Below are 18,580 nucleotides of genomic sequence, written 5' to 3' on the forward strand. Positions count from 1 at the left end.
ATGTAACAGGCAGGGATTCCCCCCATGATGTGGGCAGTGCCAAAGCCACCAGCAGCTCTGGGAGTGATGGCTGGGTCAATATTTGCACTGAGCAGCCAGTGGCATGCCCAGGATGTTCTTCCTGCACTGAGCAGCCAGCTCAGCCATGGGAAGGAACCACAAAAGCTCATTGATAACCAAGAAAAAACCCTGTATTATTGTATTATTTGAGTGTGATTTAATTAAATCACATACTTAATTAGGGTGAGTGCAGCTGCTTGGCCATGGGCCATGGGACGTGCTGTTGGGCAGTGCTTGCCCTTTCTGTCCCACTGCTGGCAGCAGGTCTCTGGAGCTGGGAAGTGACTCTAGAGAGGCTTTGAGTGGGTTTTAAAGCCCTTGGGTGGTTTTTAAGGGCTGCACCAGCAGCTCCAGGTCCTGCTTGGTGCCCTGGAGTCATGGCTGGGGTGCTCAGCAGGATGAGTGTGGATGCCATGGGGTCAGCAGGGACAAAGGGATGTTCCCCAGGTGCTGGAATTCAAGCTATCTACATTCTTAGGAAAATGATTCCCAGGTTGCTAAAGCAGGGCTAAAGTAGAAGGAATTAGTTAACTGTTTTATTTCCTAAGTGCCCCCTGAAGGGTTGGGGTGGGTGTTAAGTGCCCACTGAAGGGTTTTGGTGGGCATTAAATGCACACTGAAGGGTTTTGGTGGACTGAAGGGCTCTGTGCAGGGGGCCTTGCCCATCTGGGTTGGCCAAGGTTTTGGTGCTTTTGCTCTGGCCTTGAATCCACCAGAGGCTGCAGCTCTGCAGTAAAGCCACAAAACCACTTAGTAAATCAGATGAAAGCTGTGGTTCATCTCACTTCTCACCTTATGGTCAGCTGGGGGGTTCTCCTTGACCACCACCTCACCCAGCTCATGGTGTGGGACAACCAGGGGCCAATAAATAAATATTCTGACCAATAAATAACCCTGGAGCTGGGAATGATGGAAGGGCTGGCAGGGGGAGAAGCAGCAGAGGCTTTGCAGCTTTGCTCTTGCACATTTAAATTGCTCTCCTAAAACTTGCAGCACCCTTTTTTGCACCCTGCTTTAATTTTCCAGAGCATGAGGGTGGCATTTGGAAGCCAGGCCCTGAAATGGAGATGTGATTTGTGGTTGCATGGGCTTTGTGGGGTTGGAAGAGGGAGATGCTGGTGCCCTGAGGCTGGGGAGGTTTGGTTTTCTCCGAGATGGATGATATTTTGGGGAAGAACAGCAGAAAGGGGTTTATTTTCTATAAACCTTGCAGCAGAGCCTGGACCTGACACCCAGGAGCCGTGTTGGGGCTGTTTGCTTCCCAGTCCTCAGGGTGCTGTGCCTTGCTGTGGCCATTTGGAATATCTAAAGCATTCCCTAGGGAATGGCAGATCTTGCTGGGCTGTGCCAGCTGCCAGGGGGTGCTTCCAGAACAGGAGGAAAATGATGTTGATCTCTGGGTTGCTGGGTAAGTGACTGCTGATTACAGCCTCTTGATATTCCAGACAGGGATCCTATCACAGAGGAGGAGGTTTTTTAAAGCTATTACAGAAAGTACAGAACTGTGGAGATGTATCCTTCATATCCCTCTTCCCTGCCATCCTGCAGCCAGATGCCAGGGTCAGGACATCCATGGGTGCCCTTTCCTTTCTAAAAAACACAGATGGGCTGTGGGACACGGTGCTGGGGCCAGGCTGGAGCTGTGGGGCAGGAGGTTTGATGCCTGAAACCCTTTTGGAACAGGGTGCACTGGTCATGAGCATGTAGGAATGTTTCCCTTTCTCTGCTGCAGTAAAACCCCAAATCACCAGCATGGTTTTAGAAGGGTGAAGGGTGGGAGGTGAGCAGGGGGAAGTCCAAGGGATGCTGACTGGGTTCTCCCTGGATGCAGGAGCTGGTGTTCCCTGTGGCCATGCAGGGGATCAGGCAGCCCCTTGGTGAGCATCTCTCCTCAGCAGCCTCTCCAGACCTCCCAGCTGAGCTCCAGTGCTCAGCTTTGCCACCTCCCTCTATTGCTCCTGTTATTATTGGAATTATTTTTGACATGGAAACCTTACTTATCTTCCTTACAGATTAGAGATGTGGCTATTTCCTCAGCTTGCCAGCCTCTACCTCCTTTTTTCAGCCTGGCAATCTGCCCAAACATCACACCAAATAACCTGCAACCCCCTTTGCAGTGCCCTGGCTTCCCCTTTGCTCTGCCAATCGTGCAAGGCAGGAGCAGGCAGGAAATCTGATATAACCTCTGGTTGCTGTGGGTTACCCAGCACCTTTTTTAATAGGAATGGAAAAATAAAGGGCCTGGAATGATTTGGGGTTTTCTTTTCTTCTTTTTTTTCTTTTTTTTTTTTTTTTTTTCCTTTCCTTTTTTAATAAGAAAGTTGCTACTGTGAAAGCAGTGATTGTTTTGTAGCTGTAAGCACTGGAAAACAAGCAGGCCCAGTGACTGAGGTGGATGTGTTCAGATTTTTTTAATAAATAAGAGTCCAGTTGGCATATCTGAGTGCAGGAGTCTGTTTTCAGAAGAGTTCAGGAGATTTTGGCTCTCTGAAAGGATGAGAGCATTGGACACCTCAAAAAGAGATGAAAGATGCTCACCCTTTGAAGGTCCTTTTTTTGGTGTCACAGAAGCCTCCACTTTGGGACATTTCAGCCACACTTCACCTCTGTTCTTTGAGTCTGTCACCTCAGGGCAATTCAGTGACTAAAGGTGACACTCTTTTTGACTTTATTTCTTGAGGTTCTTCATGTATTAGTGTTTGCAGGTCTTGCCAGAAGAGCTAGTGCATTGACAGAGGATGTCCTGAGTCTCTTTTACAGCCCTTTGGCTCATGTTTTTCTTTGAAATCCTTTAAAAAGGGGTTTCAGGAGCCCAGCAAAGGGGATATCTCCAAATAGCTGTGAAACTGTGGGGCTGCAATGAGGTTGCTTTGAGCTCAGAACTATTTACACTTGGAACCTTCTGCTCTGATTTGCCCAAACCTGTAAAACAAGGACCAAAGCAACTGACCAAGGTGTTGTGGTGCTAAACCTGCTGTAAAAATACTTACCCGAGCTCGACCTTTTTTCCTTGCCTTGTCCCTAAATTTGCCTCTGGAGGTGCTGGGCTGCATGGGGAGGTCTTGCACTCATGGCTGCACTGTTGTTATTAACAGTAATTAATAATTTTAGTAAATTAACCTGGCGGGTGGAAGTGAAGAGGGGAGAGATGTGGGTGGTACCCGGAGCTGTTGCATCTCTGGTGCCGAGCGATGCCTCCTGATTTCTCCTGGGGAACATCTCAAAGGAACAGAGGAAAATAAACAGGGAGAATAAATGATTTGAGACAGGCTGGAGAGGGATGCTCACCCCTGCACCCACTTTCTGGAGCTGTTGAGCAGGTCTGTAAAGCTGGAGGCATCACTTCCCTGCAGCCATCCTCCCTCCTGGCTGCTCCTCGCAGGCGCCTGTGGCTGGGGAAACTCATTCATCAAACCCATTTTAGTTATTTATTTATTATGCTACTTTTTGGCCCTCAGTGTGGGTCATAAATAATGATTAAGCAGAAACAAAGTGTCGCCAAACTGTCGCCCTGGCCAGGGCTTGAGCAAGGGGAGAGATGGAAGGGAGAGCTTGAGGAGAAAGGGGGATGCTTACTGTATTTTTGTTTTTTGGGGGGTTTTGTCTGCTTTCACTCTAGCAGCAAGAGAGAAACTGAAAGGAGTTTGAAAGGCAAAAGTCACTAAAAATAGAGTGTGTGGGACTTCTAAGGCTCCCCAGGGCTTTATTATTGAGCTGCCAGTGCCTGGAGCTGAGCTGCCATCCCAGTGATAGCCAAGGCAAGCTGGGGGCCAAGAGCCAGCTGGGAAAGGGTGTCCAGGGCAGCTGGGCAGATCCTGTCCCATGGAGCTTTTCCAGAGTGGCTGGGGCAGGAGGGGAAACCAGGACCCAACTCCTCCTCTGCTCCAAGAAAAACTCAGGCAGCTTCTTAGGAACTGCCTTGGCATCTCTCCTCTCCCATGGAAAGAAAGAGCTGGAGGAGGTGAACATGACAAAGAGCTGGAGGGATTCAGGGATGGCCAGGAGTGATGGGCTGAGCCTGGTGCCAGTGGGGCCATTGCTGGGATGGTGCCTGCTGGTGGCTCTCCAGGCTGGGCACGTGGGTTGTACCAAAAATTGCTGCCTAATGCTCTGTTTCCATCTCTTCCCCTTTGCAGATGTTCATTATGGAGAAGGTGGAGGGTACCCAGTGCAGCCTTCATGAGTTCAGCATCACTGGCTCCACCTACACCCCCGAGGGACAGATGTGAGTGTGGGTCCCATCCATTCCCCTGGTGACACTGGGTGGCCCTGGCCAGCAGCACAGTCAGGGGGGAGGGTCAAGCTGGGGGACCCTGAGCTCACCTCTGCTGGGTTTTCCATGCCAGTTTGTGGAGTTTTCTGCTGTTGTGTTTGTTTATCCCCCCCCTGAAGATGCTGAGGGGATGCTCCCCAGCTTGGGGGAGGTCTGGGAAGGAGGAAGATGAGCAGCTCAGCCTCTGCTCCCTGCTGCTTTGCTGTGTGATCCTGGGCATGTTCTTCATTGCTGTCCCTTCAGCTCATCTGGGGAGCAAGTATAATTAATCCCAGCCTTAGACTTAATTTCATGAACATTTATAGAACCAATTTGCTCTCTGCTTGGGAATCTCCATTAAAAAGTGAGCCAGGTCACAAGCTGGTGTCAATCAGTGTGTTTCAATTAATTGAGCAGGACTGAGGGGCTGAACTTGTGTCTGCTAACTTCAGAAGCTGCCCTGTCCCCTGTTCTCCAGGGGTTGATCTTGCAGCAATTCAGGTTGTTTTAGAGTTTTGGTTCATCCTTGTGCTCATCTCTGCACACTGAGGGGGGTGCCAGGGCTCATTTAGGTGGTCATGGAAAGGAACCCCCCCACCACTCCCCATTCCTCTGGGTCTGGTGGGACCAAAATGCTTATCCTGGCCCTGGTGTGGGCAAAATTATAAGCATGACCTTGGTTGTCCTCATATCCCCTTGCAGCACCCATCCAGCAGCACCTCCTCTGATCCCTTTCCTGGCGTGTGGGTCTCAGACAGCAATGGGGCTGTACCCCTCCATCCCTTCCCAGCTCTTTCCAAGGGTTCCTGTGCTGCCAAAGCAATTTCTGATATTTCTGCCTTCCCAAACATCAGAGCCTGGCCCAGGGTGCTCCCTCCTCCCCCTGGGGCAGCATCCTCCATGCTCTTCCCTCCTCTGCCAGCTCTCAGCCCAGCACAGTTTCTTGTTCCCCAGCAAACAGATTTTTCAGATTTTCTTGGCCGCTCCCTGTTTTCCGCTCCTGAGCTCGCAACAAGGGCTCCAAAATGTTCTTTCCATTGGGAACAAGCAGTGGAATAAACTGATGCTAATAAATGCCTGACAAATTATTTTTCCAGCGAGCAGTTGACCGGCTGAGTTTAGACAGCTCTAACCTGCAGTTACCTCTCCTGGAACTGGGATAATTTTTTATTTCCCCTGAGAACCACCGCTGCCTTTCCTGCCACTGGGTGAGAAGCAGCATCCAGCTTCCCTGCAGCACTCAGGGCTGCTCCTTTCCAGCAACTTTTGTCCTCTTTTACAAAGCAAAGAGCTGCTCTTTAGGAAGCACAGGCCACAGTTTGCTGCTTGCTTGGAAACAGCCAGAGCAGTGCAGTTGTTAAACTTGTCTGTTGCTCTTAAACACTCCCATGGGTGCCCTCTGGATTGCTGGAGCATGAAGCAGCATCATGGGGAGGAGAGGGGACTTGCTGCTGCTCCTACAGCTCCTCTGGGTCCCCAGCAGCTGGAAACACCTGGAGGAGTGGACATTAACTTGGATTTCTTTGCTCTTTTTTTCATCTGTCTTTCAGCAGCCCCTGCTTTTAGTTCCAACACTCTTTTGAGCTCCTCCACAGCCCCCTTCTGGCTGCTTCCAGAGTTTATTTGCCTCCTGTGATATTTTATTATATATAAACGATATTATATATTTATTTAAAAATATATATATATATTATATTTATTACTCATCCTGCTCAATTTGCTTCAGCACAAACTGCGAACCCGAGTGTTTGTTGCCAAGCCTGGGACTTTAAGTGGGCTCTTTTCCCCTCTTTCCATAAAATTTTACAAGGGATGGATAGGAGAAGCAAAGCATTATTATTTAACAGGGAAACTGGCAAAGCTTAAGGCTTTGGGGTTGTTTTTTCCCTGCAGCCTGAAGGACGAGAAGCCCGTGGAGTGTGGGCAGTACGACGGGCTGGTGGAGCTGGCCACCATCTGTGCCCTCTGCAATGACTCCTCACTGGACTACAACGAGGTACAGGGATACCAGGGTGGTGGGGGCTCTATCCCTGTGCTGCTGGTCCTTTGCAGCAGTGGTTTGTCCCTTGGGATCCCCTGCCTTGGCTTCATCCCATGCCAAGGAGATGCTCTGGGAGCCCTGGGATGGTGCAGTGGACACCTTCGGTCAGAGCAGGAGGTAGTGGTTGTATGTTAAAGCTTATATTCCTTGGTTGTTTGGGGTTTTTTTCTGCCTTCTAGTCCAAAAAAGTCTATGAAAAGGTGGGGGAAGCCACTGAAACAGCCCTGACATGCCTGGTGGAGAAGATGAATGTCTTCAACACTGACACAAGCAAACTCTCCAAGGTGGAGCGAGCCAACGCCTGCAATTCGGTGAGCAGGGGGAGGACCCTGTGAGCTGCAGTGCCTGGGGATGGGGGGAGAGGAAAGCTTTGGGGTGGCTGTTATTTGAGCAATAACCACTTGAAATAACCCAACGGACTCATCTGCCACAAGGATGCAATTTCCTGGCTTGCAGAAGGATGTGCTGTCTTTGGAGCAGAAAGTGCCGTGGCACCGGGGAGGCTGATGCCAGGGTTGTGGGGACTCACCTGGGGCCATGTGGAGCTTTGGAGTAGGTGATCCCTGAAGCTCAAACTCAACCAGGAGAGACTTTCTTGGTGTTGGCCAGAAGCTCTGGCTGCAGATAAAGAGGCTTGGTGTTCTGTAGCTGAGCAGCAAATCTTTGGGTGCCAGGTTGGCAGTGAGCAGAGTCTCTTTTTAGCAAGTAGGGCTTAGGCTACAGCAGCTGTTTGGCCATCCCAGGTGGGTCAATAGAATAAAAGTCTGGCTCAGCATGGGGGGGGGAGGCTGGTGTGTGCCATGGGCTTGAGCAGCAGTGCTGTAGTTGGGGGGTTCAAATTCTCCCCTAAAAACATGTAAGAAGAGCTCCTTTTACTTTTTGCACTGTCCCATCCCTTTTGGCACCTGTGTTTGCCTCTCTTCTCCCATCACCGGTGCTGTGCCAGCTCAGCAGGGCTCTTTGCCAAGGTGGGGAGCACAGCTGTATCCCCAAGATGTGGCTGTCCCCAGCATGTGGTAGCTCAGCCCTGTGCTGTCCCTGCAGGTGATCAAGCAGCTGATGAGGAAGGAATGCACCCTGGAATTCTCCCGGGACCGCAAGTCCATGTCTGTTTACTGCACTCCCACCCGTCCTGGCCACAACTCTGCTGGCAGCAAAATGTTTGTCAAGGTAGGAGAGAAGGTCCTCAGCACCCTGCTTCCCCTCTGCCTGTCCCTCCAGGATTTGGCCCTTGGTGCAGTGGGCAGGGATGTTCTGCAGTTTGGCTCCTCCTGGAGCCTCCCCAGGAGGCAAGGAGGGGTCAGGGAGGCTTTGCAGGGTTGGTAGGAGGAAAAAAATCAAGCAGGTAAAATGATTTAGAGAGAGGAAAAGCCTGAGTGTGCTGGGGCCAGGGAGGAGCTGCCCTTGTGCAGAACTTGGGCACTTGCCTGGACCCTCCAGACACCCCTAGTGCACAAAGGGCCACGTCCAGCCATGGCTGTAGCCAGAAATAAAATAGTTTTTAAAGGACATTTTTTTCCCAAGAGAAGAGATGCAGCAAGAATCTCACCCCGCTGGCTCTGAGGAGATTTTGTATATTATTGTTCCTACTGGGACATCTTCTGGGTGGGAGAACTCTGTCCTCTAGGTCAGGTCAAGACCCTCTGGAGCCATCATGTCTGTGGCCCTGGCAGTCTGGGATGAGCTTTGTTAGGAGGAGCAACAGAGAGTTTGCAAGTTTAACATCAGACAGCAACGTCAGAGGTCCTTGGTAAGGTCAGGAGGGATGGGGTGAGATGCTGTGATGCTGAGGGACATGTTCTGATTCATGAAGGCATCTCAGGCAGCCACTGAGCATCCTGCAGGGAATGTGTTTTTATCACTGGAGTTTACAGCCCTGATGCCCTTCCCATCTCTGAGAGAGGAGCTGTGGTGTTGGTAGTCTCTCGGGCAGATTTTGCAGGAATCAGGATGGATTCCCTCCCCCCATCCCCGAGCAGATCCCGAGGCGGGTTCCTCCTTCCCGACCAAGATCCGTCGGTCCGAGGCTGCCATCTAGCGCGCTGTGTGCCGGGATGTGCTGATCCTGCTGGAATTGTGGGGACGTTGCCTTCTCCTTCACCAAAACTCAGTTCCTTCCCCTTCTCCAACACTTCCTTGGCTTGCTGGCAAGATCCTCTCATCCTCCAGGTTCACTCCATCCCTTAAGCTCACCCTCCTTCTCCTCAGGGTGCCCCGGAAAGCGTGATCGATCGCTGCACCCACGTCCGTGTGGGCACTGCCAAGGTCCTGCTGACCGCTCCGGTGCGGGAGAAGATCCTGAGCAGGATCCGGGACTGGGGCATGGGCATCGACACCCTGCGCTGCCTGGCCCTGGCCACCCACGACTCCCCCGTCCGCAGGGAGACCATGCAGCTGCACGACTCCACCACCTTCGTCCACTACGAGGTACAGCTTTCTGCAGGAGCTGGTTTTTTTGGCTTAGTCCTAAGGTTTTCCCAACCATTTCCAGCTGCTTCAGCAGTAGCTTCTCTCTGGTAGGGCAATGTCTCAGCTCCTCCTCTGCAAACCCTGGAGGCCCAACAGTCCTACTGGGCATCCATCCCTGTGGGGTGACCACTGAGAGGGGCTCCAGGGCCCCCCAAGAGGGGTGAGAAGCAAAGTGGAAAGGTGTGAGGAGCAGCAGAGGGGCTGGGACCCTCCCATCACACTGGGGCTATAGCGAGCACCCACGGGGGTTTTGGTAGGAAACATCCTGAATGTCGGTGGGGTGACAGCAGGAAGGGAAGCAGCCGTGTCCCTGGGGGTTAACACGGATCTGGGGCTGTCCCCCTCCTCCTCCCAGAACAACCTGACCTTCGTGGGCTGCGTGGGGATGCTGGACCCTCCTCGCAAGGAGGTGACCTCCTCCATCGAGATGTGCCGCAAGGCCGGCATCCGCGTCATCATGATCACCGGTGACAACAAGGGCACGGCGGTGGCCATCTGCCGCCGGATCGGCATCTTCTCGGAGACCGAGGACGTGACTGGCAAAGCCTACACGGGCCGGGAGTTCGACGAGCTGCCCCCCGAGGCGCAGAGGCAGGCGTGCCGGGACGCCCGCTGCTTCGCCCGCGTGGAGCCGGCGCACAAGTCCCGCATCGTCGAGTACCTCCAGTCCTTCCACGAGATCACCGCTATGGTGAGTGCTCTAAGGGAGACCCCCTCCCCCCCCCCCCCCGCCGACCCGGTCCCTTCCTTTCCACCCGGCCCAACCCTTTGCACCCTGTTAATCCTGGCTTCATGCAGACAGGGGATGGTGTCAATGATGCCCCGGCCCTGAAGAAAGCTGAGATCGGCATCGCCATGGGGTCGGGCACCGCCGTGGCCAAGTCGGCCGCCGAGATGGTGCTCTCTGATGACAACTTCTCCACCATCGTGTCAGCTGTTGAGGAGGGCAGGGCTATTTACAACAACATGAAGCAGTTCATCCGTTATCTCATCTCCTCCAACGTTGGGGAGGTTGTTTGGTGAGTGACCCTACCCCAGGCACCATTCCAGGGGGAGCAGTGGTGGGGATTTGGGCACACCCCCTGCCCTGGGCAGCGTGTGATGCCCCAAATGGTACCAAAATGGTAACCACAGGTACCAAACCAAGCAGCTCTTTGTTCCCCAGGGATAGGGGAACTGTCTTATTATGGTTTTATAAACCCCAGGAGCTGTTGTGTTAATGCATTGTCTGTTTCAGCCCATGCCCCATCTTGTTCATGGGGTTGTTGTCTCTGATGCCCTTTGCTTCAGGTCCTGGGCAGCTCTCCATGTCCCTGTCTCCATCCCCTGCCCATCCCTCCCAGTAAATCAGTGCTGTCCTCAGCAGCATGAGCACAGCCTTGGGATCGTGTGGATATCCTTTGTCCTTGTGTTTCAGCAGGGGTGTTTGTGCTGGGAATGGGAACACAGGTGGCCATGGGGTTGGGTTTCAACTACGAAACAAATTTTGACAGCGACCAGAACAAAGCTGCAAAATTCACTCGTGGTTTTCAGGTTCCTGACTTGAGGGGCTGTGGGTTTGTCTGCAGGACTTTAGTGACTCCAGTTTGGATATTTGCCTGCTTGCTTTCCCCACACGTGGACACAGACACTTTCTTCGGCCACCTCGGAGCTCATCTAACTCGACATCTCCGGGTTTTTTCCCCACAGCATCTTCCTGACAGCCATCCTGGGCCTGCCCGAGGCCCTCATCCCCGTGCAGCTGCTGTGGGTGAACCTGGTGACAGATGGGCTGCCAGCCACAGCTCTGGGCTTCAACCCTCCTGACCTGGACATCATGGACAAGCTGCCCCGCAACCCCAAGAAGCCCCTGATCAGTGGCTGGCTCTTCTTCCGCTACCTGGCCATCGGAGGTGAGCACCAGAGGGCAGAGGATGAGGCTGGCCATGGGGTGGCGTGGGGTTTTGGGGGTCCCTTGCTGGGTGCTGGTGGGTAAAGGGGGGGTCTGGTCTCTCTCTTGGCTGCAGTGTACGTGGGCCTGGCCACGGTGGGTGCAGCGACCTGGTGGTTCTTGTACGACGCCGAGGGACCACAGGTCTCCTTCCATCAGCTGGTGAGTCAGGAGAGGAAGGGGCTGGTTTGGTGAGCTGGTTTGGGTGGGGGCATGGATCCAGGCACTGGGGTCTTCCCTTTCTTCTGTGGTTATCGGGGTGATCCCAAATTACTGGTGGAGAAGACATTTGTTTGATTAGGAAATTCTGTCCTGCAGGCTCCTGTTACCAGCCTTGCTGCTGCCTGCCATCAGCTTGATCCAAAAAAGCTAAAAGTAGCTCCTGTACCTGACCCCAGAATAAGGGGTCAGTTTTTACACTGCTGTAGGTGTGAGCAAGGTGATGGGAAAGCGGGTGCCATTGCACCCCAGTGTCACACGTGATGGGAGGTACAGTCTTGATGGAGACGTGTACTCAAACACTTGGTTAACTCCACGTGAAAATCTCTGAGCCACACTCCAGCCATACCCGGCCCCAAGCCCCAACCACAGCAGAAGTTGTTGTATCAGTTGCTCTGAGCTGTGGGATGTTGAAAACACCCCTAAAAATCAAGGTTCACCACGTGCCCCCCAACCACTTGACCTCTTTCTCCTCTTCCCTGCCCTCCTTGCACTGCTCTGTCCTGTACTGACCAGCAGTTTGCTGTGCCTACAGAGGAACTTCATGAGGTGCACTGAGGACAACCCCCTCTTTGAAGGAATTGACTGTGAGATCTTTGAGTCCCGATACCCCACCACGATGGCTCTGTCTGTGCTGGTGACCATCGAGATGTGCAATGCCCTGAACAGGTAGGGTGGGCACAGGGTGGCTCTGTGTGCCCTCTGTGTGACTGGTACAGGGACTCCTTGTGCATCCATTGGTGTGCTGGGGGCTTGGCTTGGGCTCAGCAGAGCCACTTGGGGTGTCCCCATAGATGAATGCCATAAATAAGCTCCTCCAAGCCAGTGTGCTCTGCCAGGAGCAGGGGAGGATGGGCTGGAGATGGATCCCTCAGCAGTTTAGGGCTGTTAAGGAGCAGCCCTAATCCACATGTGGCTGATTGTCTGCAGATGGGTGTCCAGATTCACATCCCAGCAAAGCCTGAAGCTAAACTGGGAGAGGAGGACTATAGAACCCACAGCCCTGCATCTTGGAGAGGGGTGGAAAAGCCTGGCCTTGGGCAGGAGGTCGTGGGGACTGACACTGTCCTCTCACTTTTGCAGTCTCTCTGAGAACCAGTCACTGCTGAGGATGCCCCCATGGCTCAACATCTGGCTGCTGGGAGCCATCATCATGTCCATGGCTCTGCACTTCCTCATTCTCTACGTCAAGCCCATGCCTGTGAGTACCTTCTGCCACCTCCCCACAAAGCCCAAGGGGGTTCCTCCTCTGGGCAAGTACATCCCCTGGAGCACTCTTTGGGTCTGGAACCTTCTGGGTTGGTTGTCCTGAGTGTCTGCCCTCAGGGGCAGGTCCTGTGACTTGAGGCAGTGTAGGGACTGGGAGTCGCCCTGCCCTTTGAGCCTTTGTTTAAGTCAGAAGCTCTCCTTGTAGGCAACACAAGAGGACCTATTGTGTTAGATATCTCCAGAATGTATCTCCAGATATCTCCAGAAGATGGTTCAGCCCTTTTGGAGGCATCACATCCCTTTGCAGTCCAAGGCTAGTGATGCTTCTGCTGATGCCACAGGTTGGATGAGGCTATGAGGAAGCTGGTCTGGTGGAAGCTGTCCCTGCCCACGGCAGGGGTGACAGAACTAGATGGTCTTCAAGATTCCTTCCAGCCCAAACCATTCTGTGATTTTTAGGAAATAGGTCACTGTGGCCAGGAGATTACTTGTCCCTTGTCCCCTGCTAGATATCTGTCAGCATGTAAATGTACAACCCGAGCTTGGGCCTCACTTTCCCTGTCAGCAGAAGAGGTAAAGGGCATAATTTTTGACTCATCTCAACTGATACACCTTGAAAAAATCCTGTTTCTTGTGCCTGGATCCTCCCTCCTTTGAACCTGGGATAACTCTTTCCCAACCTGTGCCAAACAACAACTTGAAAACAAATCCCACCTATTGAGATGTCCAATCCTTTCCACCTTGCAGCTCATCTTCCAGGTCACCCCCCTCAGCTGGCCCCAGTGGGTGGTTGTGATGAAGATCTCCCTGCCTGTCATCCTGCTGGATGAAGGACTCAAGTACATCTCCCGCAACCACCTGGATGGTGAGTCTGGTCTGTACCCCACTGGGGAAAGTTTGCTCCGTGGGGCTTTGGTGGTGGCTTCTTGGACACCTTGCTCACCTCCTTGGCTACATGCTGGCTGCACCTCCACGTTCATCCCCCTTGGTTGTGCAAAAGGGACTTTTTTCTCCTCCTTCTCAGGTGCCACTCCAGGCAGAGCAGTTGATACTTCCCTCTGCTTGGAATGCAGGAGCTGGAGGTGAATCTTCCATGTGTGTTCATCCAGCTCCTTTCAAACCTCTGGGAACCTCATCCCTTCTTGTACAAGGCCAAACAAATCCAACGTGGGTTTCCAAGAAGAATTCTTCCTTTTTCCCCCTCCATCTTCCACCCCTCCGTGGCCATCCTTACCTTGTGTTTGCTCCCTGTTTTTAAACTCAGAGAGTTTTTAAACTCAGAGAGCTGAGTGTCCTATAAACTGTGTTTGATGGCCTTGCCCATGGCCAGCACTGCTCAGGATCTGTCCCATGTCACACATGGAAGAAAAGCAGCTCCTGAGACATGGAGGAAGGAGTGGGCTTTAAATCACCCCAGTTATCCAGGCAGCTCTCCAAAGAGGTGACAGCAGCTTTCATTGCTTGCTGTGGGTGATATTTTGGTGCTGAGCTGAGCCTGATGGGTTTTGCCAGCTGCAAAGCTGGGGCTGGGCCTGCCATGGGGCTGGGCTCTCTCTAGGAGAACTGGGAGGATGATTTTTTTTAGGGATTTTTTGACAGTGAGAGCAGGAAAATGAAGGGCAGGAGGGACACTGTCCTTGCCCAGGGATGATGTGATGGTCCTGGGGGGCAGATGAGCAACTGGGCTGGATGTCCTTCCACAGCATCACCTTGCTCAAACCTTTTTTTGTTCTCCCTTTAGGCAACCAGAATCCTGGCAAACCCCACCTTTTACCTTCAGCTTTTAATAATGTCTCAGGAAAACTGTGCAAAACCATGCTTGCTTCTCAGGGCTGAAAACAGATCCCTCCAGCCCCAGCAGGGAGGGATTTGGGCCTTCCATGGTTTCTCATGGAGCAGAATCATGCAAAAAGCTGGATATGTGGGATGGGAAATGACTACAAGCAGGAAACAAACTGGTGGTGCTGGGTCCTGGCATGCTGGGGGTGCTCACATCAGCTTCCCTGTCTGTGCATAACCACAGAGAGAAACAGAGAGGTGCAGGGGCTCCCATTTTCACAGGAATTGTTTCTAGTTTATTTTTAGTGAATTGGTGCAGCCCTCAGCAGACTGCAAGGTGCTTTGCATCACCCAGCTCTGCCTGATCATACAATTAGAAGCCTTGGAGCAACAGTTTGACAGCGTGGCCCTGGGCTGGGGTGTAGGAGAGCTGGTGTGATTCCTGGTTTTTGCATCCCAGGCATGCCCTCAGGCTTCACTTCACCAGCTGTGAGCTGGGAATGAGCCTGTCTTTCTCCCACACTTTGCATTTCCCTATGAAAACTCAGCTGTGTTGGAGGAAGAGCTTTCCTTCAGCTCTGAACACAGCAGGGTTTCTGGCAATGCTTTTGAGTCCCATCAGACCAGCTCAGAGTATTTTCTCCTCCCATGCCATGGTCCTGAGATGCTGAGGCATCTGAGCCACCCACATCCCCACTTGGTGCCTCACCCAGTGAGGGTTTCCCATGCAGCTCTGCAGTTCCTGGGACAAAAATCACATGGAAATCATCACATATACAAGAAGTCATTGAAATCCTGCATCTCCCTAATTCCTCTGGGCATTGAAAAGCAAACAAACAACAGAAAAGCCCCAAAACAAACCCCATTGGTGATTTCTTTTATTTCTTTGCTTTTTTTTTTTTCTTGCCAGGCATTCTCAGGACTGTAAGCCACACGTGGAGTGAGGAGCACCAGCTGAAAACCTGCAGGACTCCAGAAAAAGGGTTGGCTTTCTTACCTTCTCACCCCTGATTGTTTTATTCCTGTGTTTCTGCCCAAATCTTGGTTGTGTGGGGGGGAGGAACCTGCAGGAACCATGTCTGGGTGAATGTGGCTTGGAAAACAAGCAATAATTGAGCCCAGGGACCTCATACCTAGACAGGATCTCCTTTCCCACACTGGCCTCTGTGTTTTGATTCAAAATAAGGTCTAAAAAGCCTTTGCATGGCAGTTTTGGCCAGGGACCAGGCTGGGAGGCAGTGCTTTGGGGATGGTCTCTGGTGTGGGATGGCCCAGGGTGTTCAGTTGAGGGATGCAAATGGCTGGGTGCAAGTTCTGCTGATTCAGGTTTTGTGTGGAAAACCTCCTTTGATCAGATTTATATAAGCTGTGTTTCCATGATGCTGGATTTTTTTCTTGTCCTTGAAGCTGCAGAAAGCTGAGACTCTCCAGTTTTTCCCTGTGGGCATGGTGCTTCATGTTCCTCTCCCCAGCACCCTGGTCATTCCTAACCTCTCCTCTTGCATCCCTTGTCTGTGGTGCTGCTTTTCTCCAGCTCTGGCCCTTCCAAAGTTTCTGCTGCCTCAGTTTTGGAATGCATAGGCTGAGCTAGGGTGGCTTGGTGGGACCCACAGATATTCTGCTCAGGAATGTGGGGATGTTCTTCAAGACCCTCTCAGATGTCCATCACTCTGTCAGGCTCTTAAGGCCTGACCACCCTCTGGGACCACTACTATTTTTAATACTTGCCATCCTCTGTACCTTTAAGCATGTTGCTTTCTGAGCCCTGAGGGTGCAGGAGGAAGGTTTCCAGGCATCTGCACCAAGACCTTGCAGAAGTTTCCCTTCTGTGTGATTCTTAAAAGGAACAAAATTCAGTCAGGAGAAATAACCCCAGCACTTGGGGCTGTCACCCCAGCACCAGGTGCCATCGGCCTCCTGCTGTGGTCCCCCCTGCTCCCATCCAGCCCATTCCCAGGGCTTCTGGTCTGCACCACCTCAAAGCAAACCCATTGTAGGTGTTCCCAGCCCAGTGTTTTCACTGATTTTCAGCCCATTTAGTCAAGGAGCAGGAGCTCTGCTCCACCACTGCCCCGCCAGCAGCACTGAAAATCCCAAGTTTTTGATGCATCTCAATTGTGTGGAGTGATTTGTTGGTAAATCAGGGTTTGTGCAGCCATCTGTCCTGACACCCATCGAGGGCAGCAGCCCTTGGGTGGCTTTGCAGGAGCTGCAAGGTGGTGGCCATGCCACCAGGTCCCTGTCCCCTGCCCATCAAGGGGCTCTGCAGCCTCCTGTCCACCACAGCTGATGTGCAGGTGGGGTTGCACACTTGGGTGAACATCTCCACCACCAAAGGGAGCTTTTGGCCTCTTTTCTGCAAAGTCAGCCTCAGCTTTATCCATGAGCATCCTCCCAGAGGTGACTGGGTGGTGACAAACACATCACATTCCCTGCCAGCACCAGCCAGCACTCTGCAGCCATCTGAGACAGCCCAAAACCTGCAGGGACCAAAATCTCCGTGTCTCATCCCCCCCCCCCAAAAAAAAAAAATACATCAGCACATAGTGAAGAGGAGCTGCTTGCCTTCATTTTTCTGGAGAGGATGGAAGCCCCTGAGCCCCCCCGGGGAGCTGCCTGCATTCCCAGTGGAGGGGCTGGCACAGGCAGAGCCAGCAGCCAGTGCTGGGGCTGCCCTTGTAGGGAAATCTCTGCACGGAGCTACCTTGGCTGGGCCAGGGCAGGAATGTGTCCCCAGGGGCCAAGTCCCTTTGCTTGAGCTGTGGGATGCTCCCAAGGAGAGTGGCACCCTGCCTTTTGGTGCTGGGATCCCTTCAGGTGAGATTTTACAGCTCTACAGCCTTGATTTTTAATTTATTTTTATTATTCCCTGCTTTCTGGATTGGTTTTGGGTTTGGATTTTTTTTTTTTTGCCTGTGCATGTGCCACGCTTTGGAAGTGGAAGAGCAGAGTGAAGGTCTGGGTGCTGCTGCCCTGGTGGTGCAGGAGGATGGGATGAGGTTTTCCTTTTGTTTTCTCCTGGGTTGTGGTCTCAGCTGAAGCTGGGGATGCCCTGCTGGGGGGGGGGGGGGGGGGAAATGTGCAATTTTCAGAGCTGTGAGGGCTGCAGTGTTTCCCTTGGTGGAGGGAGTGGTCCAGGCTGGTGGCTGAAGCCTTCATCCCTCTAGCATCACCTTTTAGGGGAACCTGTTAGGAGGAAAGTCAAAAGCAATAAGGAAAAACCTTTGTGAAAGCCTCAGGTTTTCCTGGGGAGGAGCAGAGCTTGTAGGAGATGTGTTTGGTGGCAGGTTTGCAAGATTTGAAGGGCTGGGAGAACCCTGAGAAACGTGGTGGGGGGGAGGATTCAGATGGATTGTGGCCACCCCATCCTTTCAAACAGCCCCCTGTGTCCCCTCTGCTCCTGTCACTGGACACCAAGGTGTCAAGGCCAGCAGCCTGTGGGTGCCAGACCCTCAGGTGACCACAAATCTCCTGGAAACACCCACTCACCCTATGCCAGGGGGTTGCTTAGAGACCTGAGAGGAACATTTTGAAGAGCATCCTCTCTGTCCCCATCCTCTCCCTGCATGGGGGCCACCCCTGCTTGCACATCCCTGGGTGCTGCACTCAGGGGAAGGACTGGGGGTGGAATTAACCACCCAGGTGTCCTCTAGCTGAGGCTGCTTCTCTGCCAGAGCTGCTGAATAGACACCTTGGAGGAGAGGAATTTTGATTGTTGCAATGAGATTTAATCCCCCATGGTCTCCAGCATCACTGCTTTGCTCCAAAGCCTGCAGTACCAAGAGCACACAGAGGGATGCTGCCCTTTCAGCAGCCAGTTTTATCTTGGGACATGAGAGTTGGGTTCTCCAGCCAGTTCTGGAAATAAATTTTGGCAGAAGTTGCAAAAAAAAGTGGTGGGTTTTTTTTTTTTATCCTCTTCCCTCTCTCTCCCTGTTATTTATTAATTCCCTGGAAGCTGTCGGCACCAGGGCTGGCAGCACTTGCTGGTCACCCCAGGCAGGACCCCTGTTTATCAAGAGCATGAGTGCTCTTTGAGATGTGTTTGGTGATGTGTGCAGTGATGAAAGATAGAGAAATATGGCTGAAAGCTTCATGCTCAGTGTTTTTTCTAACTCTTCTCAGAGTACTCCCTAGTGGGTGTTTTTGTTTTGGATTTTTTTTTTTTTTTTAAAAGAAAAAAAGTAACCCTGGGCAGCCAGAGCTGCCAGCAGGGTCTCTCCTAACCCTGGGGACACTGCTGTTTGAAAACTGGGGACTGGGTTGGTGTGAGCCAAGCACTGGCAGGGGTTTCAAGCTGCAGACCATGGTTTGCCTTCAGGCTGTGTCTTGCCTGTTTCCTTCCGTGTCCAGTGCCACCCATGGGAGAAGGGAGGAGGGTGCAGTGACTGCAGGGGGTAGGTTGGTCCTTGCTGGTGGTCCTGGAGGTGGGTGTAGAGGTGTAGGTGGATGTAAAGGTGTAAGTGGTGTCTCCACGGAGCAGTGGAGATGGAGCTTTGGGATGGGGGTGGGATGCAGTGAGCTTCCTCCTCTCCACAGTGCTGCCTTTCCCAGGGTGCCTGATGCTCCTGTTAGGAGCAATGAGGAGGGATTCCTGCTTCCTTGCCTTCCCACTGCTCCT

The 18,580-nt window shown here is 52.5% G+C and overlaps 1 protein-coding gene across 1 annotated transcript in view; it reads left to right on the forward strand.

Moving 5' to 3' along the window:
• ATP2A3 (ATPase sarcoplasmic/endoplasmic reticulum Ca2+ transporting 3) overlaps positions 1-18,580 on the forward strand; it is a 51,566-nt gene that overhangs the window by 31,063 nt on the left and 1,923 nt on the right. Inside the window, exons 9-21 of the mRNA XM_071764847.1 lie at positions 4,197-4,285; positions 6,206-6,308; positions 6,533-6,664; positions 7,398-7,523; positions 8,562-8,780; positions 9,178-9,513; positions 9,621-9,841; positions 10,512-10,714; positions 10,829-10,914; positions 11,507-11,640; positions 12,055-12,172; positions 12,928-13,045; positions 14,870-14,942. Of these exons, the coding sequence (XP_071620948.1) occupies positions 4,197-4,285; positions 6,206-6,308; positions 6,533-6,664; positions 7,398-7,523; positions 8,562-8,780; positions 9,178-9,513; positions 9,621-9,841; positions 10,512-10,714; positions 10,829-10,914; positions 11,507-11,640; positions 12,055-12,172; positions 12,928-13,045; positions 14,870-14,942 (1,958 nt within the window). The remainder of the gene's footprint in view (positions 1-4,196; positions 4,286-6,205; positions 6,309-6,532; positions 6,665-7,397; positions 7,524-8,561; positions 8,781-9,177; positions 9,514-9,620; positions 9,842-10,511; positions 10,715-10,828; positions 10,915-11,506; positions 11,641-12,054; positions 12,173-12,927; positions 13,046-14,869; positions 14,943-18,580) is intronic.

This window comes from Heliangelus exortis, chromosome 21 (genome assembly GCF_036169615.1).
Source record: "Heliangelus exortis chromosome 21, bHelExo1.hap1, whole genome shotgun sequence".
Lineage (NCBI taxonomy): Eukaryota > Metazoa > Chordata > Aves > Apodiformes > Trochilidae > Heliangelus > Heliangelus exortis.